Source organism: Ptychodera flava, chromosome 13 (assembly GCF_041260155.1).
Source record: "Ptychodera flava strain L36383 chromosome 13, AS_Pfla_20210202, whole genome shotgun sequence".
NCBI classification, from domain to species: Eukaryota; Metazoa; Hemichordata; class Enteropneusta; family Ptychoderidae; genus Ptychodera; species Ptychodera flava.
The window spans coordinates 36,578,978-36,604,310 of NC_091940.1; the positions used below are offsets into that span (position 1 = coordinate 36,578,978).

At 34.4% G+C, this 25,333-nt stretch overlaps 1 protein-coding gene across 6 annotated transcripts in view; it reads left to right on the forward strand.

The window, feature by feature from the left end:
* The window catches only part of LOC139148327 (adenylate cyclase type 2-like), a 158,831-nt gene that overhangs the window by 116,382 nt on the left and 17,116 nt on the right, over nt 1-25,333 (forward strand). For 4 of the 6 annotated variants that reach the window (XM_070719708.1, XM_070719707.1, XM_070719711.1 and 1 more), the window contains 14 exons: nt 692-841; nt 4,095-4,261; nt 5,270-5,381; nt 5,587-5,714; nt 6,252-6,410; nt 8,906-9,041; nt 13,522-13,686; nt 14,761-14,819; nt 16,965-16,982; nt 17,837-17,917; nt 20,027-20,096; nt 21,371-21,553; nt 23,983-24,111; nt 25,030-25,161. In XM_070719708.1, coding sequence (XP_070575809.1) covers nt 692-841; nt 4,095-4,261; nt 5,270-5,381; nt 5,587-5,714; nt 6,252-6,410; nt 8,906-9,041; nt 13,522-13,686; nt 14,761-14,819; nt 16,965-16,982; nt 17,837-17,917; nt 20,027-20,096; nt 21,371-21,553; nt 23,983-24,111; nt 25,030-25,161 — 1,689 coding nt within the window. The remainder of the gene's footprint in view (nt 1-691; nt 842-4,094; nt 4,262-5,269; nt 5,382-5,586; nt 5,715-6,251; nt 6,411-8,905; nt 9,042-13,521; nt 13,687-14,760; nt 14,820-16,964; nt 16,983-17,836; nt 17,918-20,026; nt 20,097-21,370; nt 21,554-23,982; nt 24,112-25,029; nt 25,162-25,333) is intronic. The other 2 variants (XM_070719713.1, XM_070719712.1) reach the window with 1 other exon arrangement.

Below are 25,333 nucleotides of genomic sequence, written 5' to 3' on the forward strand. Positions count from 1 at the left end.
GATATCCTAAATTATATATCAGGTGTGCAATGCCTGAACTTTGTCAAAATTTGGAAATTGAAATGTCAACACAGGAATTAAAACAACAGCGAAGATAAAAAAATCATGACATTGATGGTGTGATGATAAATGGAAGAATTGAAGGCTTTGTTGTCTGTACTGAGTCCATCCCTGATAAGGTTTTATAAAACCATGAAATACAACCAGCGCTGACAACATTTCTGTGATGTATGACATTGGATTAACGTATTAATGTTGTTCAGAGCTGCATACACTACTGTAATGGAGAAACAGCATAAAGAGTTCATTACGTGACATATAACTTTAATTATACAACTTTATACAACTTTATACAAATTTATAAAACTTTAATTGGTGTCATTGATTTTGAAAACCAAAATCTCACAGTTGTACATATCTAGAACACATCATCAGAATTTCAAAATATACTCACACGCGTGTCTTCCTATATAAATGCAATGTATCAAAAAGGCCTCTGTGTTTCAAGTTGACAACTTACAGCTGTATTAGTTCAACTGCATAATGTCACAATGAATCATATTTATTAATTGTTGCAAAATAATAAGCTGATCATTAGTTTCTGTCTGTAAAGAAGACATTTTGTCTCCAAAGTCTACTTATATATTGTTGATTTGTCCTGAAAATCATGTATCCATGTCACTGATTTCAGATAGCTGGCAATGTGATGGTGTTCCTGTGTGTCAACCTAGCTGGACTTTATCACAAGTACATGACGGACATCGCTCACCGCAGAACTTTCCTTGACACCAGGGCGTCCATTGAATCGAGAATCAAGTTAGAACACCAGCAAGCTCAGCAGGTAAGATTGATGAGATGCAGAAATCCCCTTCCCAGCATTCACCTCTTTCTTTATCGGTCAGATCTTCCTATACAAGATTTTGTGAGTCAGATTTCAACATTCAGCTTCAGTGAGTTCATCATTAATAATTGCATTTAATTCTTTTTGAAAATAATTTTTATGAGAAAACCTTTCAACTTGAAACTGCAGCCACGACAGGTAATTGAAAATAACATCTGCATTTTTCATTGTGAAAATATCTTTCATTAATCAAAAATCTATGTAAAAAGTAATGAGGATATAATTTTTTTTTATTTCTTCAGAGTAAATGTTCATTTTGTATTCTGATTGCTGTAGCCGCAATTCAATATAATCTGAACACCTCATCAAGGATTGTCAGGAAGATTTCTGTCTTACCATTATGATCACAAACAGACATTATTGATTTTCTAATGTATTCCTTGGCTTATATTGATCCTCCTGATGTAGAAAGCCTCTTTTGTTGAACCAGTTTCTGAGTTAGAAATCATCAGTGTACGTGAATAATGAGTTGACGAGGGTGAAAGTCAGCGATGGAATCCCAGGATGATGTACAGTTGATGCAATGTGCAAAGTAGTGGTCATGCAGTAAATTCATGTGAACGTGACTTCATGTAGTGTTTTTAAAATACATACCATTGGTCTCAAGTTCAAATTATTAGATTCCAAGTATATATGTAAGCACATGTTTTTTATCACTATCATGGCAGAATAGCATAATCGGCAACCAAAATGCTTTCCTTTCATGTGAAGCAGTGTTTTATGAAAGAAAATGATACAATGATATATAGTGTGGCAGAAGACTTTGAAACACAGCTTTTGATTACCATAGGTACACTTGAGAGCCTTGTAACTGACAAACTGACAATTACAACATGATCAATATTGCTTCAGAGATGGTAGGAGACTCTCTGGTTGACCTGGCAACAGAGAGATGCAGAGGTAATCGATTAAAGAGCCCTGCATGCCTCTCTAAAGAGTGCTATATTCAGTTTTGCCCGGGAACAATGAATTACTTCTCAGTATCCAATATCCAGCAAAATGTATCAAAATGCAGTGAATTAACTTCTCAGTTGCTGCTTTGCAATACTCTCCTCTCTCAACTCTTTGGAAAGGCTCAGTATGTTGTCATAGAAACAGTTCCACTTATTTATGAAATGTCATTGTTTTATCTTTCAAAATACAAGATGGCAACAGTTTCATTTGTTGCAGTGATTGATATCCATTCAAACGAGATAGGAACATATTCCACATGTATCTTTCCAACTGATCATGTAGTCTTACATGACTTGTTTCCATCAATCTTTCCATCTTTCTGTCATTCCATCTATACATCCAATGCAATTGAGGAACAGTATTCCATGTGCATATCAACAAACACTCTAAACCCTGGAAGATTTTGAGTATTTGCTTTTGACAATTAGAAATCCATGTCTGTGCGTCATCACTGTTTGTGTGTCAGATACTCATACAGAAACAAGGCAAGTTTGATGTAGATGATAGATTCTGTTGTGTCAATATTTGAACATGAATGTATCATATTGATTAAATAGCTTCAGTGATGTGACATATTTCATGCATCCGATGATCATATTCATGAACGTAAGGTTCTTTGTGTCCAAATATTCACAGTGTGGTATTTCAGTGTTGCATTGAAATGAGAACTGAAAATATTACCACCATAATCATGAATCGAAACTTTATATTTATACATTGTATTAATTTCAAACGCGCCATTGATTATGCAAACAGGAGAGTATACTTTGTGAATCCGTTTCCTTCCTGGTGACTTCCGGTTCTAGTGAATTTTTTTTTTATCAAAATGCACATCATTCAGGAATTGTGTAGCATAAATGTTGTTGAGTGATTCACACGTAATATGATTTAAACAGGTATATCAATCACTTTTACAGAAACATTCTTTACATCAGATGTGTTATCAGTCGTTTGCTTCAGTTGACAGTATTTAGAATGGTGATATTTATTGAGTATTGTCATTGTAATATTGCTTTGCATCAACACCAATAGATGGACTAATCATTTATCCATGCCTTTATCACTCGATAAAATTTAACGTAAAGTAAGCCATGACATTTTACGGTAAATGTTCACATTAAATATCACCAGCTTTGGAGTGTTCCCACACTACATTTAAAACCTGCAAGTAAACAAAATATAGAACCAAAATGGCTGCCTCTCTCCTCCTATAATGTGATATTGCTGATGTGAAAATTTGAAGGTCTTTAAGGAACAAGGATAGTTAGGGTTGCAAAACACAGGAATAATAAGTTTAATCTTTTAATGTTATCCCATGGTAGTTCCGTTAGAGTTCTTGTCATTTTTTTTGGACAAGCCCTAGCAAACTTTCTACTGTTTGCACAGTACCATGCATGTACCTGCAAATGTGTATAGTGCGTGCATGATGTTACGGTGTAACGTCACGTGTGCGACCCATATTGACATGGCAAGTCTCGGTGTAAACAAACAAAATGGCTGCCACTCTCCGCTCTGCACGTTATCCGGCATGATCGACATTCAGAGGATTTTGTAGGAGAGTTGGAGAGGGATAACAATTGTGACACCATATCGGACCACAAATGGTTATCCTCATATACAACTTTCTGTTATCTTTACTGATCAACAGTGTTCTGTGAGATGTGGAGGAATTGGCACACATGGTTAATTCATTGCAAAGGTCATATAGTTTATGAATGAAACTTGTGTACATAAATATATCCATATTTAAGCACATGGTGAAATAAAAGTTTAGCCTGTAAAAATAACGATTTTCCTATCATTTGTAAAATTCTGGGCATCAGTATATGTTTTATCGGTTATTACCCAACATTGTCTGTTCCTTATGTCATATCAGCATTTGTGTCATTTGTGCAGCATCAGACACTAGACAACGTCAACTTTCTCACATAGCAAATATGACATGAATGCTGGTACAACTCAGGAACAGACAATATTTGGTAATGGTGTCGGTCTTCTCTGTTGCAAGTATCCTGTATTGTCACATGCATTCCTGATTGGGTTTTTCTTGATGGGCAAATAAATAATTTTTCTCAATTTTCTGGTAGCTTAGCTGACATAATACATTTCCCAATAGAGGTATCTTTAGAAATCACCAATTTCATACAAAAATGAACAGGATCTCTGTATCCATAGAAACAGGATGGATGTAATGATCTGTGACTGGTTATAAATGTGACTTCCGTTTGATTTTTCACAGGAGAAGTTGCTGCTTTCTGTGTTGCCAGCTCATTTAGCCGTGGAAATGAGGAATGAAATGATCCAGAGAATCCGGGATGATCCTCAGCAGTATCATGGATTACATCGCAATAGTATTAGCACAACTCATTTTCATAATCTCTATGTCAAACGACACATGAATGTAAGGTATGTTCCAAAATACTCGCTCCAAGTTTGTGGGCATGTAAATAACAGAACAGAATAAATCAAAGGAATAAACTTCAGCAGACTGTCACATTAGTGGCAGGCCATAGCGTAAATCCTGGGGTGAACACGATGGCCAAGCTGGTAACTGCTGCTTGGAGAAGCCAAGTGACAGGGGGCCAGTCTAGTTCCAAATCAGATATGCTATGACATATTTTACACGCACTGATAATACAAAACAAAAGTTAGTGCTCAGTCAGCTGATTGAGGGCAGTCTAACTCACATTTGGATCAGTGAATAGACTAGAAATGCCATATCTATGTCCAGTTAGTAGGAATAGAAGAGACCATGGATTGAATTATTCTTCATCGTCGTTTATTAAAATTTTTGGAATGATTTTACAAATTGCAGCATTTTCTCATATTGTTAAAAAGTAAAAGAAGAGGACTACAGTGTTTGTAGCTTCTGATTATCACAACACCAGTCATATTAGATTTCAACTTGATATCTGAAAAATTTCCCGTTCATTGAATGACATGCAAGTTTTCTTATTGATTTAAAATTTACATGTAAAAAGAATAGTTTCAGATTCGCAAACGACAAAAAGATGGCAAATAATGTTGTGATACATGTACAATAATTCATGGTTATATGTAAACGTATACAAATAAAATTGTGATTTGAAAATTTGAAGACCCTTTCATTCTGCAGGAGATAGTGAAATAAAATACACTTTCTCAACTTGAATCCATTGTTAGAAAATGCAATCCCCATTTTTGTTCAGGTTTGACCATTTCAAGTGTGAACAACGTAGTTTTAAAATAGCCACATAATTTTGCCCAGCTACCTTCTTGCATTCCAACTCTCTCAAATGTACTCAGCGTTCACAAAAATCTCTTACTTCAATTTAAAGACAGTACATTTCTGTTCATGTTTATATTTCTGTTCTCTTTGTATTATTTTCCCATAGAGGTTAGCATTAATGATAGCACATGTTTTTTTATTGTCAGTATTCTATATGCAGATATCGTTGGCTTTACAGCACTGGCCAGTGAATGCTCTGCCCCTGAACTTGTCAAGACTCTCAATGAATTATTTGGAAGATTTGATAAACTAGCTGAGGTGGGTAAAATGTTATGGAAAATATCACAAAAAGTACTTACCAGTTAAAATAAAAATTCATGGAATCCGTTTTTTGCAATATCCTTCATAAGTTCTTTGGTTGAACGTCCTATATTTTAAAGCCTTGATTTATTTTTCATAATAAAAAGCTGTAATTAATCAACAATCTGAACTAATATTTTTCTAATTTGTATTTCTTCCATAGGAAAATAATTGCATGAGGATAAAGATCCTTGGTGACTGCTACTACTGTGTGTCAGGGCTTCCCATCTCTAGACCAACACATGCAGTCAATTGTATTGAGATGGGATTAGCCATGTGTGATGCCATCAGGTATGTAATTTTGAATCTGGACAACTTTCTGCGTTGAGATGTATTTCTGTGTAAGGTTAATTCTTTGATCCTAACTTGTATGTCCCTGTGTAGAGGTCCAAATTCACCATAGAAAACATGCAATGAGGACAAACCATGGTGGCAACCATCAAGGGTTTGACCGTCTTTACGCTGTTCTCTCACAGTTCCTTGTAAACATGTATACAGTCATAATTGATAATGAAAGGGTGAAAATTTCATCTGGTTTTCTTCTACCATCTATCGAACAGATGGCTCACATTTCAACTCTTAACAAGTGTGAACATTCAGTCCTTTCATAAAAAAAGGCAGGATTCAAATGTAAAGATGAAATCAGACAACTGGGGTCATGTCATTTCTATTGAAAACTGACTTTCATTTCCATACTGTGTGTATAGCATGTGCTCTGATATCAGCAGTCGATTGAAGCGTTCAGTTGATAGATATTTCTGAATGGTGGGAAAATCTGGGAAATTATTGTTCAAAACAACTCATTTTTCATACCAACCAATTTTTCAGAACTGTACGGGAGGCTACAGGGGTAGATGTCAACATGCGTGTTGGTGTACATACTGGAAATGTTCTGTGTGGTGTACTTGGTCTCAGGAAATGGCAGTATGATGTCTGGTCACATGATGTCACTTTAGCCAATCACATGGAGCAGGGTGGTGTTCCAGGGTAAGACTTACTCTATGAATCATCAAAAGTATATGTTACACACACAATTTGGTTTTTGACAATTTTAATTGAGAGTTTGCAGAATATTAAAAATTCACTATTTTGTCTTTAAAATAGATTTATCTTTTCTTCTAGAAAATAACATTCCTTTGGTAAACTTCTCTGATTTATGAGCTTTCGAAACTTACATGTGTTACCACAGTGCTGAGTGACATTAGCTATGAACATGTAACTTGTTGCTGGAAAGTGACTGCTGCCCTCTAGTGTCAAGATTGACATTGATGTGGATGTATGAAATCATGTAGGCTTTGTAGTCAGTGAGAGCATAGACGGTAGAGGGGGGAAGACCCCCGTATTTCAGCCGTATTTCACAAAAAGAAGCAACTGAGAGTTCATACATGACGGCAACTGAAATATTCAATATATTCTTATTGTTTTTACCTTTTTAAAAACAAAACACAAAGACATAACAAGAAGAACTAAAGAAATACTACACAAGAGTGACATTGAAAACAAAAGTATGACCGTTTTGAGAAACATAACATTTTGTAAACTGTAGAAAAGGGACATTTTCACATTATTTGCACTAGCCAAACACACTTTAACAGATAGGCACGTATTTTACAATACAATAATTTGGAATTTCAATTACAAACTACCAGGTAGATTTATAGATAAGCTTGCTGTCATATTGTGTTGAAAAACTGAACTAAACCAGTTGCCTCTACACTGTCGTCTATTTTCAAAATGTATTTTTATTTCTGGAAAATTTGAATGTACTATATTACGGCTCCATTGACTTCAAGTTGATGCTCTTCCCTTCCATCCAAGAGATGTCCTGTTGAAGATTAATTTTAATATGGTTATATCTATGAATACAATATTCTGACTTTCTCACTTGTCTTCTATGCCTGTCATATGCATAATGTCAAAAGGTATTGAGTAAGCGCCATATGGCCAGGTGTTTCTGATCTTTGGCGAGACAGCACTGACTGGATATATCTGGGTTTCAGATTTCTGTCGATATCAAAATTATGGAAGAAATCGTGCAAAATATAGGCAAAAACCCTTAATTTTAAAGATCTGGGATAACGTATGTGTCATTGAACATCGGTTTGCAAGAACAAATGTTGACTTTAAACCCTAGAAAGAATTTTTTTTCTCAGGTACTCAACTGTCTATTACTGTTATTACGTTCTCAATTATTAATACACTCCTCGGGCATAGTATTCCAGTGGAAAGTGTTTAAGTTCACATGTCCTATTTCAGACAAATATAACCTTGTAAGTCTTCAACTATGGTAGTATGAAGGTAGTGAAAAATCATATGTTTTTCAATGTCAACATTTTTGGGGGAAAATGGATGTGAAATGAGTGTTTAAAGCCTGTCTCATCACTACATAGACACAGATATGACTCAGTTAATGTTGGTCCCAGGATAACATTTTCTGGTGTTTCTCTTTGACAGCAATGCTTCAAAAGTTGTTGCTGATGGTGTATAACATGGATGATAGTACTGAGGATTTTAGATATAAAGCATTAACCTGTATTCTCTTTGAGATTTTTTGTTGTATATCATCCAATGGCCTAAACTTGCTGGACTGTTGGATACATTTTGATATTTTGATTGGTTTCTTTACAATTTCTCATTGGTAAACCAATAACAGCATAGTCTTATGTGCTTTAGAGAATCTGGTTGTTATATGCAAAGGAAAAAATAACATTTTTTAGCACTGTTAAAAGGACACTCATAGAAACGTTCAGTGTTGAAAATTTATCGAACTCAGTTATCTGTTTATCGAGAATATGAAATGTGAATTATGTATGTCTTTTGAAACGATAAATCATAAATATTTAAAATCAATCAAGCTGGACAATATTTGGCATCCATACAGCATACATCTGTAAGTTGGATGAAAAGCAAAGGAAAAAAGCCTTGCATGCATGAAGGTGTATAATCATACATCTCTACTTAGTCCCATGATTTCCATAGTAACTTGATAATTTCTGTAGACTGCCATAACTTAACACCTCAGGGAATATACCTCTTTTGTTTTGAATTAAACACATCATGCAGAGACCATGCGTGTTCACTCAACATAATAACAATACTTAGTTTCCCGGTAGGGACAAAGTGTGTTAACTCGTTGTCAGCGTCAGATAGTTTTTGATTTGCAGTAAATTCTCGTTGAACTTTGTCTATCGCAAATATTCACATAACACTTAGCTGTTCAACTTCTTTGCAGGATGGCATTCTCTCTTTAGACAAAAATGGAATCAAACAGTTTTAAAGCTAGCTTTAAAAGACAAGATTACAGCATATATTGATGTTTATGCCTGATGTTAAAATACTAAATCAAATCAACATCAGGGTTTAATACTATCCTTCTACAGAGAGAGAGAGAGAGAGAGAGAGAGAGAGAGAGAGAGAGAGAGAGAGAGAGAACGTAGGGTGAAGTTGGTGGACATCTTCTACATACTTTTTTCATTTTTCAGACGTGTCCATATAACCGCAGCAACCTTGAATGAATTAGGTGGCAAATATGAAGTTGAGCCTGGCCATGGTGGTAAAAGAGATGATTTTCTGAATGATATCAATGAAGAAACCTACCTGGTAATACCTCCTCAACAGGTAAGTCTTGATGGTTTAGATTGACAACCATTATACATGCATCCTCTGCACATCAAACTCATATCTTCAGTCATAATTATCACCTACGTAAAGATTTTTTGACAAAATCTATCTCAATACTCAGAAGCAGTCCCAGTCCTTTTATACCGTAGATAATATCACCTTGTTGTACTTCTTTGGATGTTGTTTAAGAGTTAATGTGGTAGAAATCTAAAATAGATGTAAATTTCTTTCATATCCATCTATCATCAGAGACAATAAGATGAACTCTTGAATTATATTTTTTGCATAAGAGTAAAACAAGAGTCTGCTCTTTCACATAAGCATGAATGCAACTTAATAAACTGATATATGAAACTGACTGGAGAGCCAAATACTGTTGCCTGAACACATGGGTTTATGTGCTCGAGAGCAATTGACAATTTGCCCAACGCCATTTATTCAGTCAATAATATTTTTATTACGTGCCTCTTTACAGTTAATGCTATATGACATTTAGTTACATGCAGGCTGTTCTCAAACAATTTTACCATCAAACATATTTTAACGCAAGTCAAAATAGCATTGCGTGCATGAATATTTTACATCTAGTGTTAAGCTTTTACCTTGTTGAAAACGTCGAAGGGCTTCATTGGACCGAGTAACTATGGAAACCAGTCTGTACATTGTTCAAATGGCCCGCTAACTCCCCAGATGTTCCTATTCAAATCAATGCACTGATTTGCACTCACATCGAGGCATGTAATACTTTTATTGATTCTTGTAAGATGGAATTTGCACCTTTCAGATTTGTGTTTTAGGAAGTTGTTGAGCAAATCCTTACGGATGGCATACCAGAAATTAAACCTAAGATCAGCCTGGGAGATCATTCTCTGTGCCATTGTGAATAAGAAATAGAAAATACTAGTTTATTCACATGATTTGCAGTGTACTTGTCTGGCTGTTCATATGTCTGGAAACTCCCAAACATATTGAAATGCCGGATTTCATATCCTGCCATCCCAATTTCTTTACCAATAGATAAAGTAGCTCTGCGTGAAATCTGGACAACCCTGTGAGACTGTGAAGTGGACATCAACCAAAAAGATATTAAACTCCTCAGTGTTGACAGCTGTCAAACCATTACTTTTCATCATCGACTGTCTGCATCTAAACAAAATTTGATTAGGGGTCTTGTTATGACAAAATACTACAAATAATTTCCAAAGGTCTCCAGGTACACTGAAACATCTTAATAGTGCTTTATCCACAGCTTAGTTCTGAAATTATTGCAGGGACTCATAGCAAGGTTGACAGAATTAATATACAGTATGAAAGTATCTCAAAGTGTACTGACACCTCAATAATTCCTACATTGCTGTAGTCTACCAGTTCACAGTACATTGCTCATATTGAGTATGCTCTGAATTGTTGAACAACTGTCAAACAACTTAACTTTCCTTCCATTTCCAATTTCTAGTTTACTGAGTGCACAGTATTTCACAGTTTCACTTTGATGCAATACTGTCACCAATTGACAGGTTTTCAACATGATGACCAAAGGTCATCATGTTATTGTGATGGGTTAAGTTGGTGTCGGACAATGAAAATTTTCCATAAACGACAAAAAGTCAAAAACCGCTGAATAGATCGCGTTGATATTTGGTACAGATATTCAGATTGTGTTGGGGTTCTGATTCCTAAAAATGGAGTAAAAAGGTGTAGTGGTTAGATAGTTTTGGGAAATTGCTAACCCCTAATTGATTTTTAGGGGTCTTTCATATATGTAGTTTTGGAAGGTACACTAAACCTGCATTTTGGACTGTTTTATGAGTTGTGGAACAGAAACGTGGTTTTGATGAATGTTAGAAATATACAAGATGGCTGATTCAAAGTATCAGAGATTTCCACGTTCTTTGGGCAACAAAAGCAATAAAAAAAACTTATTTCATATTTTAGATTCTCACATTTGAGACGACCCTAGGCATTTGTAAAGTAAACATCCTTGAGTCAATATACAGACTTTGACATTCACATTCCAGAGATCAAGTATCCACGACTTCACATGTTGCAGTCTTTACTCGTAGACAATGAAGTTACAAGTTTTAGGTTAGTTATCAAGCTAGCACCAGCATCTGTCCTGAGCATTTGTCCGTGTTTTCTCATAGGAAATTACAGGGAACAAAAAAATATTTGAGAAGTTTCTCTCCTTTAAATAGAAGTTGTATTACAATTTAAACCTGCCATGAATGGATTGCTCTCAAATGATCTGAAACACAGTTATTGCCCATTAGCAACAAATCTATAGCAAGATTTATGTAAAGTTCATGAACTTACACAAGGTATTAGACAAAAAGATGACCATGACTTTGCTGGCCTACTAGATCATCTTGCCCCCTTAAATTGACTAATATTTATAGACCTTTTTGTAATAAGGGTGGCCGGCAAGATCTGGGCTTTACATTTCCAACACCATGGTATGGATCAATTCCTGTGATGGCCTTTTAACCTTTAAGCAGTAATTCAGTTTATTCCTATCTTAGCTTCCATTACTACTTTCAACATTTATTTCATTCAGATTTCTTTAGCTTAGTGTATAATTTTGTAATCTTAATTACTGTCAACTTAGCTTTACTACACTTATTCTAACCTCATTATTCTTACACTACTGTTATACCTTATAACCCCAAAATTTTTCAAGAGATGCATACATGATTGTCACTCAACAAACCATTTACAAATATGTCTTCTGCTTTTTTCTCCATATACATATACATGTCCCTCTTCTCATAAAAATGGGCTTAAAATCGCAATTTGAAAAACAGTCTTTCAGCTATATGTTGCATATTGACTTTGTGGTCTGTCTAATTCACAGTGAGTAAGGTTGTTGATAAATGCAGATAATACTAGGCAGTTATAATGTCCAAGCGCCATTGGCGGTATTTTTTGTTTGTCCCATGTTATTTTTAGCCAAATAGTAAAACAGTACTGAGGAAGCTTTAAAGGGACAAAGTCGGCCATTTTTCTTGAATTTTGTTCGATACGAGATACTTCTTATATTGTTGGACATGTTGAAAGATACTGAATAAATGGGTGACCATGCATATATTCGACCCCGGCTTTAGACAAATTAAATGAAACCATCGTGAAAATGAATTTAATGGTCATGACCATTAATTCATTTGCGCGATGGTTTCATTATTTGTTTGTAAAACCAGGGTTGAATATATGCATGGTCACCCATTTGTTCAGTATCTTTCAACATGTCCAACAATATAAGACGTATCTCGTATCGAACAAAACTCAAGAAATATAGCCGAATTTGTCCCTTTAACTGTTGGTTTAAATCTAATTCATAGCTGCTGTACCATAAATCATCAAGTTTCAAATTGTTGATAAAATTTACCAGTGGCAAAGTGTGATCATCTGATTTTGTTTCTTTAAGCTTACGCAGATGTTGCTCAGTTGGCAGTTTCTATTACTCTTTTGTATGAACACAAGAATGAAACGAATGGCAGGAGTTCAAAGCTAGAATTCTTTACACAAATAATTGCATGCCCAATGAAACACAATCAAAATTCTCCAGTGTGTGCACATGTAAACGTGAATCAAGATGAAAGCAATTAGTGAGATAAACTTATCTCTGTAGCTAGAGTCATGGTTAATGAGACGTTAGGCAATTACACACTTCTAACGTGACAAAGTCAGTGTCAGATACTTTACATATCAATACCATCTACTCAAATGATACATATTGTTAGAATGAAGATACAAATTGGCAGGATATGATTGACTGCTAATGACTTCTAGTTGTCATTCTGTGACATTGTGACTTTGTTTACAACAAAATATCTCATTACTGAACATTTGAACATCTCCTTCATTTAATAATGACTGAGTTACTTTTGAATAAGTCCTTGCAATTTTAAAGTAATCACACAAACATATTCATGCCTTGCTTCTGTTCCACATCCAACAAATTGGCCTTTCCAATATATCAAGTTTGCAGCTGCCACAGTTGATTCTGAGGGTTGTAGACACAACAATGTTCAAGGACTTTTCAACTCAAATTGCTAACTATCTAGTTTGTTAAACTTGACAGTCCAAGGGTGTCATCTTGTTCCAAAGGGCCTACAGTCCTAGCCTGTACATAAAAGAACCCTGTAGATTGAAAAGGCTAGACTTTAAATCAAATCTTATTTCAAAGCAATAGACTATAAACGCTCTGTACTTGCCATCACTATGATTTTAATCCGTGTATTTTTTAATTATTAGATGTGGTTGTCTAGATTCAGAATGTAAAGGTTGCTATTAACCTTTGTCATGCTGCACTGAGTGGACTATCTTTAAATAGAAAAAACAATGCCTTTGATATTGACATGTATACTGTAGACATGTTGTTGATACATTGAGAAGTTTTAACTTAAAAATGGAAATCTTCACGTTGTCAAATAAATTTCAATTTCTGAAGTTTAATTTACTTTTCATTTAATATTGACAGTCACCAACCAACTCCTCACCGTCGCCAGGTGGCACAAGGACGTCCGGAATAAAACGGCGGAAATCAACAGCTCGGAGAGTTGCCAGATATCTGGAGACATGGGGAGCTGATAAACCCTTTGCTAATCTAACTGACGTCGGCATAGCAAGCAAAGGAGTTGGATCTGTAAGTCACAGCTGTTACCAGGGCAACACGACAACCCCCACACATGCTGTTTCAATGTCTACTCCAATTTTTAGCACATCGGGTGTGAAAGCACCCTACATTATTAAGTTACCATGGAAACAATTTAACAGGAGTCCCCTCTTATCTGCATTCTAAAGATACAACACACGATTGAAGAAGGTCTAAAGCTCCATTTGAAGTAAAGTCTTCTAAAAGTATCCGGTCTATTATAGTTTCTCACGATGGTAGGACAAAGGTCAACAGTGACTCTATTATTTAGCTTGTGAAGGATGGCTCTCTCAAGTTGCCCCTAACTCCACAATCCAAGTGATCATGGATGATATTTTTCAAGTTTTGAGAAGGCACTACTGTAGCAAAGATCGTGGGAGATATTTATCATGATAGCGTCTGGCTGACAGAATGCAAAAAAAAACATACGTATATTTCTCTCAGGTTTAGATTAAGAATATTTTAAGAAGATTTTTCAGACAATTAAATTTTGATGTTGGTTGTGTGTTTTGTATAAAGTTGAATGAATTGTCAAGCCAAGGGAGATACATCCATTAATTCACAAAAAATTTAAGTACTTTTTCAATAGCAGGGTCAAATTATAATGGTTTTCATGGTAACTTTGATTTATATTAAAGGCAAACACAGTATTGGATTTGTTGAATAAATGTGGTATGTCAGCATGTGACAAAAGGAGTTGTTTTGTAGACAATCATATTCAAGTCGAGGCCTTGTCAACATAAAGCAATTCATGTAAAACACAAATATAAGATTGATGTTGACAAATCTCAGTACTGGGTATTTCAGCATGCTCAGGGAAGTAGTTAAGAAACTATAGCTGAAACATGCAACAAAAATCTGAAAAAAATCACCAAAAAAAACAGTTATCAGGTATTTTGCATAAAACTACCATGTTTTATGTGACATGAAATAAGCAATTACTTTTGCAAAAATTCTAAATGCAAATAATTAGAATTGATAGAAAATAAAATTTACAAATATAGTATAATATCATGTACCGGTACAGTGATAAATCTGCAACTTTTTTTCTTTCATAACTCCTAGGGTTTATATGCGATGCAAGTTAATATGCTGGCAATGACCAATGTAGATCACCAGGCCAAGTAAGTAGTTTCATCCTTCTAACTTACATTTTCTCAAATTATCAAATAAGTATAACGCAGTATTCAAAACGGTTATGTGCTTCCAAGCATTGTTGGGAAGGGGTGTTAACATTGTTGTTGTTGTTCAACTTCCCTGCACAGTACAGAGGTCTTGCATTATCAGTTGTACCACTGCTGCATGTTCCACATATTGTATACACATGGGGAAAACATTTCATTGCGTTTAGGAGACGGTTTCTATGTTGAATTATCATACAAAGATTCACTTTAACTAATATGATATGGTACGTTATGATTAATGTACATGAAAACCATACAGAATATATACATCTGTGTGTTTAAATCCTCAATTACCGTTCAAAACCTGTCAAAACCTTGTCAGGGACCAATCAGCAATGATGCTATGTTTAAGCTCAAAGTTGCCAGCGCCCCTGAACTTTCATCCATGGAACATGGTTTTCGGTCAATATGAAATGAGTTTTGTTTGGCATTCATATGTTTTAATTATCCACATTCCATCTGAAAGCCTTTTAAATATCTATTCAGATCAAGTCCACAAGCTGAAAGAAAATGTTGAATTGTCTTAGAAAATTGTTGGATAATAATAGTTCTCTTTTTCACATTTCAACCCTGACATTTTAAAATGATTGTCAGCATGCCTGTGACAAAACCAACCGTTTCCTTCCTTTCGGTTAATAGAATCAAACTGTAGGCAGGTTCAAATACAACGTAGCTGTTACATTTGTTAAATTGCTTTGATATTCTCTTATACAAAGATGATTCTATTAGCATGTAATTGAGACATACACCTCTCTGTTTCTTGAGTACGGGTAACATGGAGTTCAAACATATTGTGTATTACTTCCTACGCCTGACACAGTCAAGGACTGTCCTGCTGTTTTCCATTGCTTTGGAAACGTGACTTGGATAAAATTTAGTTCTTCAGTGGTAAACAGTTCCTTACCATGTACTGTTTATCCAAACTGTTGGTATTGCAGTTTTGCTCAGTCTACTCACTAGTACCAACTTGGACTTGAAAGATTATAAAACCAAAAGGTGAAACGTGGGAGAGTTATTAAGGTTTTAAAGAGTATTGTAATTTTTAAAGCTTTTTAGAAACTTTATGTTCTTCCATAATTCAGACAAAACTTGTTGTTGAGTTGTCGGCATTCTATTTTTAGAAGATTAGCCAGCTTATTACCCACTGAAATGGCCAGTTATTAAAATTGAAATTATACAATTGAGAATTCATTATAAGATAATTACATTCTTTAATCTTTGATTTTCATTTATAGTGCTTTGAATCAACAAAGACTGATAAAGTTACGCTTTCAGGACTGAGCATACTTACATTTATTTAACCTGTTCACCCCCAATCCCCTGTAAACAGGTCCACACTCACCATTGATAACAATGGGTTTGGACCAAACCATGGTGGTGAAAGGCTTAAAACATTAGACAAGTGACTGATTCCATTACCCTTAAAATGCTTTCAGCATATGAACATTTTTTTTTCAAAGGGAGTAATAATATAAGTAATAACAGTCATTAGGCTGTAAAAAGCTTTCCACTATCTTTTTCCAGTGATAACAACAAGTTGTAACCAGTAAAAGCATAAATCTATAAATCTGCTACTGTATTTAGATCAGTCAAATTATCATCCATCTTACACCTCATGAACTAGAAAAATAGGGCCTGATGAATTGATACAATTTCTCAATAAAAATTTAGAGAATGAAAATGGTGAATCTTGTCTGAGGAATCAATTGTTGTATTTCACATTTAATTGCACTGTTCGAGTAATTAAAGTTATAGCCATCCATCAATCTGGATGTCCCAATAGATGAACAACACAAATAAAACACTTTTTGAGACGCATTTTTCTGTCAAAATTTTTGTGTAAATTGAAAATGACAAGATTTTTCCATGATTTTCCTAATGTATTTTAGTTTACCAAATGTTTAAGCATAATGAAATGGCATGATTACTATGGCAACAGCGCTTTGTCATGCTACATTGTAGGAATATGCTTTGTACTTTTGATGTGACAATGCAGTAATTGATGAATTATTTTTCTGAGTACATTTTAATTCTGAATTTTTGCTTATTTTCATTTATGTTTATTCCACTGCTGATTGTTTGTAGTTTTCATACCGACATCCCGTGAGTACATGACTATACTTGGTCCTTAACCAAGCACTACTTCAAAACATCTATTAGCTGTAAACATAATATACAAATCGCTTTTTCTCTCTAAAGCTCAAATGTAACCTAGTTATCAAACAAGAGCTGCCTTGTCATCTGCCAAAATAATTATGCTCTGGCAATCTTTTAACTTCATTTACTGTTCTGCGTTCACCACATCTTTAGACGTCATAGTTTACACGTTATCTCAAAACCGTATCTCTTATCCAAGAAGTACCAAGTACATGTAATGTTCTTTAAAGGTCACTTTCTTCTGCAATTATAAGGGTAGCCTACGGGGTAAAAGGTCAACTTAAGACTGAACATCTATGCATATTTCTTTTCTTTACTGTTAAACCCAATTACTTACTACCATTTTCTAGTCTTTGAACAATCCATCGTAAATACTACATTTCAGAAAAAATGCTTACCTCATTTTTCAGCTGTGATATATTCAAATCTCATTGTTACTTGTCTGTCATAAGATTATAATTGTGTGCTCTGTGAAGTCATAATTAAGTGTTTTCAAGGAATTTAGTTTTTAATTTGTGAAATGTTTTGAGAAATATAAATTAAAATGTGTATGCTTCTGCCTGATGCCATATAGGTAAGCGGCTTTAATGAAATACATGTATAATAGACTGCTTCAGCCATGTCATGTTATGTTACTGCAGTAAGTAATCATGCATCTTTTAGAAGACAGGAACAGCTTGCAGAAGGTATAGATATTTCCGTTCGGCAAAATTGTTTCTTTTTGGAGTAAAACTGCAGTGAAAATATCAGCTTTCCAATTATGTCATTGTTATACTCTTTTCACAAATCTTACGTTACAGAGTTGCCTATAGAAATCAGGTTATGGAACGGCAGATTAATGAGAGGTTACTACAAGCTATTGAGGGTAAAGCTGCTGAGAAGTAAGTGAAACTTTTTATGGAAATTGTCTAAATTTTACATTTATCCAGTCATCTAAGCATGTTATTACTGTAAAACACTTTGGATTACCTACATGCCTTTTTTGAAAAAGTAAAATTTGAATTGGTCCAGGATTATTAATTATAAAGCCAAAAAGACAATTGGCCATTGTTGATGTATGGAAATATGTGAATCAGTTGCATTCCAAATTTAAGAGATCCTTGACTCCAGCTGAATCAGCTAAAAAGGTCTGTTAGCTAAACAGATCATTTTACTAGCGATCCTGTCCAACAACACCCTGCCCACATCACAACTATCTTTCAGCTTTAGGTAGTATGTGCTTTAGAAGTAAAAGACTTAAACTTTTGCTCAAACTTATCCTCAAGGAATATTTCAACCATACTCCTTCAAAATTAAGAATAAAAATCGGGGGTCACGATGCAAATTTTGGTACTAGAGAAACAATTTACGCAAGATTTACGGATATTTGAAATTCAAAAATGGCAGCCACCCCTGTGTTAATTATTTGGAGAAAAACAAAATTTCGAATTACAAATAACTGAGCAGGTGAAGTTTTCTTACACCCAGAGCTTTAAAATGAACCCCCACAAATGATATATCAGAAAAAAATTATAAAAGTTTGAGAATGTGAATATCTGTCTCCGAAGCGCATTCTACCTTAAAGTTGATACGGCATTCCAATCTATTTTAAAAGACTGGCAGCAAAGAATACCATCCAACAGACATCTGCTTTACTCTGTAGATTCCATGAAAAAACAATTCAGTCACTTTGCATCTGTCAAATAAAGCTTGTCAGGGAACAGCAAGAAATAAAAGTATGTTGTGTTAGATTTTAGCATTGTCTAAAACAGTAACTTAGTTACTGACTTATTGATTACTTTCAGTGATTAATTTCACATTGTTTATAGCCTGGCGCTTACGATTCTCATCGAACTCCAATCAAACACACTGTACAATAAATCTGTAGAACAAAGTATGCAGTTGGGGAGCAACAAGAACAAAAGAGTTTGATGTTGGATTTTTGTATGTGCAGAGAGATTAACTCTGTCATTTAATTCATAAATAACATCAAGTCATTAATTTCATAAATGGAACAGATTTGAGTTAAATTGTTGCTCAGTGCTTACTCATTGGATTACATTACATTGAAGTAATTTCCTGAACTTAAATTGGCATAGAGTGCACACCTATGGACCAACAAGGAATAGATGCGTGTATAACTGATGTAATTGATATGTTGGATTTTCAGATTTGAGCTCTATCAATTCATATATTAATTGCATTCTAGATAATGCAAAACATATCAAATCACCAGAGGGAACTTCCAAAGAAACACATTACAGTTTTCTTGTAAAATATTATACAGCTGCTAAATTACATGTAATTAGTGATGAGCATTCATCTTCCATTTTGATCATGGACTGACCACATTTGTGGGGGGGGGGAGTTTGGGATGTGTGGGGGTGTTTTCTATTGTTTTCACAAAGCATCAATCTTAAAGTGACTTTGTCTTTTTGATACATGTTTTCAGACTTCTTAATTTGATACTCACAATCAATGCTGTATCCTGAAGTAATGGGCTGATTGAAATTTAGAAAAAAGAGAGCTTCTGGGCATGACTCTCAGAATCTGATATTTCACAACAATTTCTGATATTTAGTGGACACACTCAGAATGTTTGTAACTGTTCTGATCAATAACACTCTACAGAGTTTATGAGAGGAAAGTTGTCTCCACTTGCCTTAGCATTCCATATTCTTACTTTGTTTAATTGACAACTAGCTTTGATTTTAGATTGATGATGAAGAAATTTGACCTTTAAAACCTAAAAAATTCACTGTGCCATCAAAATACAAAATGCTCAGAAAAAGCATTTTTCAATAATTTTGCCAAATTCTGTGCATCATTTCAAGAGAAAATATTGACCATTGATAACAAAATAAGGTATTTAAATAAGTTAAAACAAGACAATGTAACTTGAATTTACATTACTTCAATAAACCAACAATAAACAATTTACAATATCTTTCCCTCACCATGCCTTCTAATTGGAAATCTTTTCTATAATTTTTTTCCTTTGCATCTTGCAGACAATGGTTGAAATCTGAAGATATCATGAGAGGAACATTGTTATTTTTAGATGAAAACCGGGAAACACAGGTACTACATTAATTGATGTGGTGACCTTCGTTTGATTTACCTGCCTTTGAGTAATGTGCTCATAATCTAAAGTCTGTAGTGCCTCAGCTAGGAACACAGTGTTACTAGGAAACTTGGAACACAACAGCACAGCAATGTTCATATGCCAGGGGTAACCCGCGTTAAAAAATTTGGAAACCAGTGTGATATTAAGCAGCCTATTTCCCCATCAAATGCTCAATTTCCTAAAACAATAATAGCTTATCTACCATTAGAGTATGACATTAAGGGCAAATTAAAACTGTAATGTCGGCTTATTTGAGATGTACTTTTATTTTGCCGCCTGAATTTTACTCTTTGATGCTATCAATTAAGAGCCTATCGAATGGATCATTTTCCATTGCTGTCCAGTGTCCAATATCAGTAAAACTTCATTCAGATTGTCTTCCAAAAAACCCACTTTCCAATCTCTTCTATAGTTGGTATATATATTTCTAGAGAATCTCCTTCATCAGGAATAATCTAAAATTTGTATATTTATATTTTTCCACTTTTCCTCTCCAAATATATAAATATCTTCATTTTGTAGAGCCACAATCCAAAAGATTGAATTTTGGTCAGTAAGATTCCTTGAAACCATGCAACTCAGCTTCATGCACATAAATGATTGTGAACTTTCCACATTTGCATTTTTGAGTAGTTTTTCCTCATTTTTGGTCAAAAATCTCCTGTGACTGTGCATGTCATATCAATGTGCATTATGGTTCATTGATCCCTCGCATAAACCGATTCAGATTTGTCCAGATGAAAATCTTATGAGAAATTGTTTAATTTAATTTTCTTAATCTGGTCAGACCTATTCTTTTGAGAAATTTCTTGTCTGACAGATCACAATTGTCCGTTTGGATGACCTTTATCCAATTAGTTGAGTATGTAATGCAAAATGGTTGTTTCCGTTTTCTTTATAATTGATTTTCATGTGTTAAATACTAACTCAGTTTCTCTCTAGTGGCAATGCTTTATCATTACTGACTTCAGACAAGACAGAACACAAGAATGAAGATAGTAATGCAAAACTTTTACGCTGCTTTCTGTGCAAAAATCTCAGCAGAGTTGTATAGACCACAAGGCTGCTTGTTTTTGTTATTTTGAAATCAAAATGTTCTTCAAAACGTAAATGCTCAAGCACTTCCCTTGCACAGAAATCTAACTTGTGTGAAAATTATTCCTCAATAAATTTTCATCAGTATGAGCTTCTGCACATTTTATTGCATATTTTTTTCTTTTTTTTACAGTATGGAAAATTGAAGGATTCCTTTTTCAAGTCGTACCTTGGGTGTGCCTTTGTAATTTTTATATGTATTGCACTGATCCAACTGACTGTCCTACCGAAGACTACAATGCTACTGATCAGCTGGCCAGTAGCTTGTTTCATTCTAGTCTTTATTTTATTCATCGCCATAGCAAAGCATATTTTTGTAAGTATACCTTTGAATTCTCCTCTTTTCAAGGCAAATTTTTATATGCATTTGCATAGTGTTATGTTGGCTTGTGCCATCATAACCGTGTCATTAATGTGAATTGTGTTTTTTCATAACGCAGAGTGTTTATTAAAGATTTGATTTGCATAGTGTTGAATATATGAGAATGAAAGAGTATCCTTTGCATGGTACAGTTGCCTTCAATAGACAGCGGAAAATTAAAAGTGATCTTTTTACGCTCTTGAAACTGAATACTTGAAGTTTAAATTTGATGGAAAAGTTCAATTGTTGCACATGACAGATTTTGATATAAATTGTCATTTCGTGATCAGCTAAACCTTGTAAAGACTATTAGCAGGATATAATGATTATATTACCAGATAATGAGGGCATGATTAGTAAAAAGACTTATTCTTTGAGAGTGTTCAGCTGACAGGATCAAGGATAATGACTATCCAACTCTGCTAATAACAATTTTCAAAGAAGGTCAACGTAGTCTACCAAGACTGCTGTATTTGCAAGACACAAAGTTTGTCGTGAGAGTCTTTGCTGAAGAAATTTGTTCCACTTGAAAAAATTTCATGAATTATTGCATTGATCAGATTCGGAAGCATCTGACTGAAGTTCTATTATCATGAAGAGTATTTGAGGTATTAAAGTATGTATAATTTTGTCAAGTTTAAAAAACTACATATTACTTTTTTCTGGAAATCCAAATTTAGGTCTGATATTGAATGTAAAATAAATAGGTATCAAAATGAACAAATGAAGAAATAAATCTGCAGAGCGTGTAAGACCCAGTGTTAGATTTGTGATGTTTACCCTGATGAGATGATATTATGGACAGTCAATGAAGGCATATTGTAATTGCTGAGGTATTGCTCAAAGCATGTGCACTTTTCCTTTCCAGGATTTTTTAAAGTACAGCAGGAAGAAACCCTTCTGAAAAGCTTTAACTTGTGTCAATATTTTAGTTCAGGAGAAATGTGTTTTATCATGACATGTAAGTGTTTGAAGTCAGTTATGGAAATGAATAAGAATGACTGAACAGTTTTCACACCCTGTTAAAAGTCTATTTAACCATACATAATGGAATGCATGGTTAGAGGCGATCTCTCTCCAAGTCAGTCAGTGATTCCAATATTGTGCGTTGTTTCATAGACCCTTTAAGGTCTGAGGTTACAGTCGACAAAAATTCCTGAAATTCACAGTGGAACTACATCGGCAACTTTGCCACTATTTTAGCCTTGGGGTCAAAATTCGGTCATTGCAAATGCTCACACATACCTGCAGACAGATAACCAGGCTTTAATGCTATATGAGATATAATATGTATGTTTTATACTTTACGGGTTAATTAAGAGGAGATAAATTCATTTTGAAAAATAGTGGCACTGAAAATGCATAATGACCAGAAACAAATAATTATCGATTTTTAATGAATATACATGGCATACCAATCATGAAATGAAATTAAGGTCAGGTCACTTTCTTCAAATGCAAAAAACCTTTATGGTCAATTTTTGACCTTTTATTATTACTAACTAATGTTTGTCAACAGAAGGATGTTAATTACTGAATGATTTAATGCATACCCTCCTACAAATACAAATATACCATGTACAATAGATCTAACCTCTCTGAAATTCACTGATTGGATTCAACCAAAGCATGGTGGTGAGGGGTTGTCACTTTGGAATATCAAAGATTTATCAAAAATGAACTGTGAATGACTCTGATTTGACAGCTTAGAAAGCAACACTGATTACTGAAAAAATGAATTCAATTCACACTTAGAGTTTTTATTTCATTAAGTTGGATAGATAGAGGTGAAACAAAGACCTTTACTATTTACTTTAACGCTGTTGAGCTGATCACTTTCCGAAGTGTTTGCTTTTTGCAGTTGCAAATTCTATTTTGTCCCTGGTATCTCTTCTTTACAGAGCAAGATCTGTAACTCTCATTAGTTGTATTTTAGAAAACATTTGCATTCTCTTCTTCCAAGTAAACTTTGTTTAATTACAAAGTGATTTAGTCTTGCAAACACAGTCTGTGTACAATATGCGATGTTATTGTTATAAAATGAATTGTCACAACCCACCTGAAAATTAATTCATTCGTCAATAATGATATTAGACAAATACACACTTAGAGGTTGAGTTACAAGCTGAACTCCAGGTGCTGTATATCAATGAGATTTGGGGGGAGGGAGGAGGGGGGGACAAACCTTGGTTTGCAAACATAACAAACTTACTGTTCTAAAAAATTTAAAACAGAAAAGCTTCAACACTGTCAGTGATTTATTATATCAGTATTTCACAACATCAGTATTACAGTACAGTACCATGACCAAGTGTGATTTACCGGTACTTAGATTTCAGACTTACCTCATATTATGCCTATTTTTGTTTATTTATTCATTTTAGTGTTACTGCAAACAAACTCCAGGGTGGCTTATAGATTCATTCAACATTGTACTAAGGAAGCGATGGCTTCGAAGATTATTTGCTAGCATTACTTTGCTTGTCATATACGTCATCGCAATCATAAATATCGTAAGTAACATATCGGTGGAACTATGATTTTGTGGAAAGTGGCATTTCATTTTAAATACTAAAGTAAGAGACTCGTTGAGAATTTCAGCTTGGGAGGAAAAGTTCAGATAACTCTTGTGTGGGTTGTATTTCTGCTAAAAGGGGTCCTTGAGGGCATTTTTGACACATAGTTATTCATCGTGAAACCATACTGATTTTAGTATCAAGTAACATGATGTTCTGTGCCCACCTTTATTATGCAGAGATAGGTGGCATCATTTGTTGCCAAGGCATTTGTAAAACCTGATATTCCTTGAAACAGTGAGGAGACGTTCACGTTCCTACTTTGCTGTGTATATCTATTCATCACACATGACAAGAGATAATAGAATACAGCACCCACAGTGACTCTTTCAATATTACTTTCACTAACGCAGAATGCCAGAATAAAATAAGGTTATAAATCTTATATCTGATTGGAATATTAACTGACCAGAACCTAAAGGCAGGCTAATGAGTGGGAGTAGTAACAAACACACGCAGAGAATTTTGGATACTTTGTTTATTGAAACCAGCATGTTATCATTATTCTCTTCCTGTACAAAGGATACACTCAGATTTTCATGTTTGATCCGAGAATGATTTCTAGCTAAAAAGTACAGTAGGAATATTTTCAGATATTCATATCATATTTATGAAGTTACAGTTTTAGCCCAAGGTACATCACTGTAGAAATGTTTTCATATTGCCATATCATGTTTTAACTTTATGATATATTTGTTATCATAATAATACATAAAAGTGTAAAACAAATAGCTTCAAATCTGACATTTGACTAGTCTAAATGCCGATAAAGCAGTTTCAGTGCAAGACACTGCATCTTTCAATATGCGTTCTGATTTAACAATTCGGTGATATCTCTCTTTGACTTCAATATAGATTGATTGTGAGGTGAAGCCATTACCTAAACTACTGCCCTCAATTCAGCCACAAAACACCACCATAGAAACCAATGAAAATCAAACGGTAGATACAGAGCCTCAATATCATTCAACCTGCCCATATCCTTCGGTGAGTTTTTCTTTCTTTAAGGTATTATTTTAATGATTCAGTCGGTGTTGTATAGCTGAGCAAAGTAAAAGTGAAAGTTGTGGATACTATAATGTTATCAATACTGTGTGTAAGATGATTGTTAAAAACACTGTTTTCATTACTGTGCTGTCATTTACATTATTTCAAATTG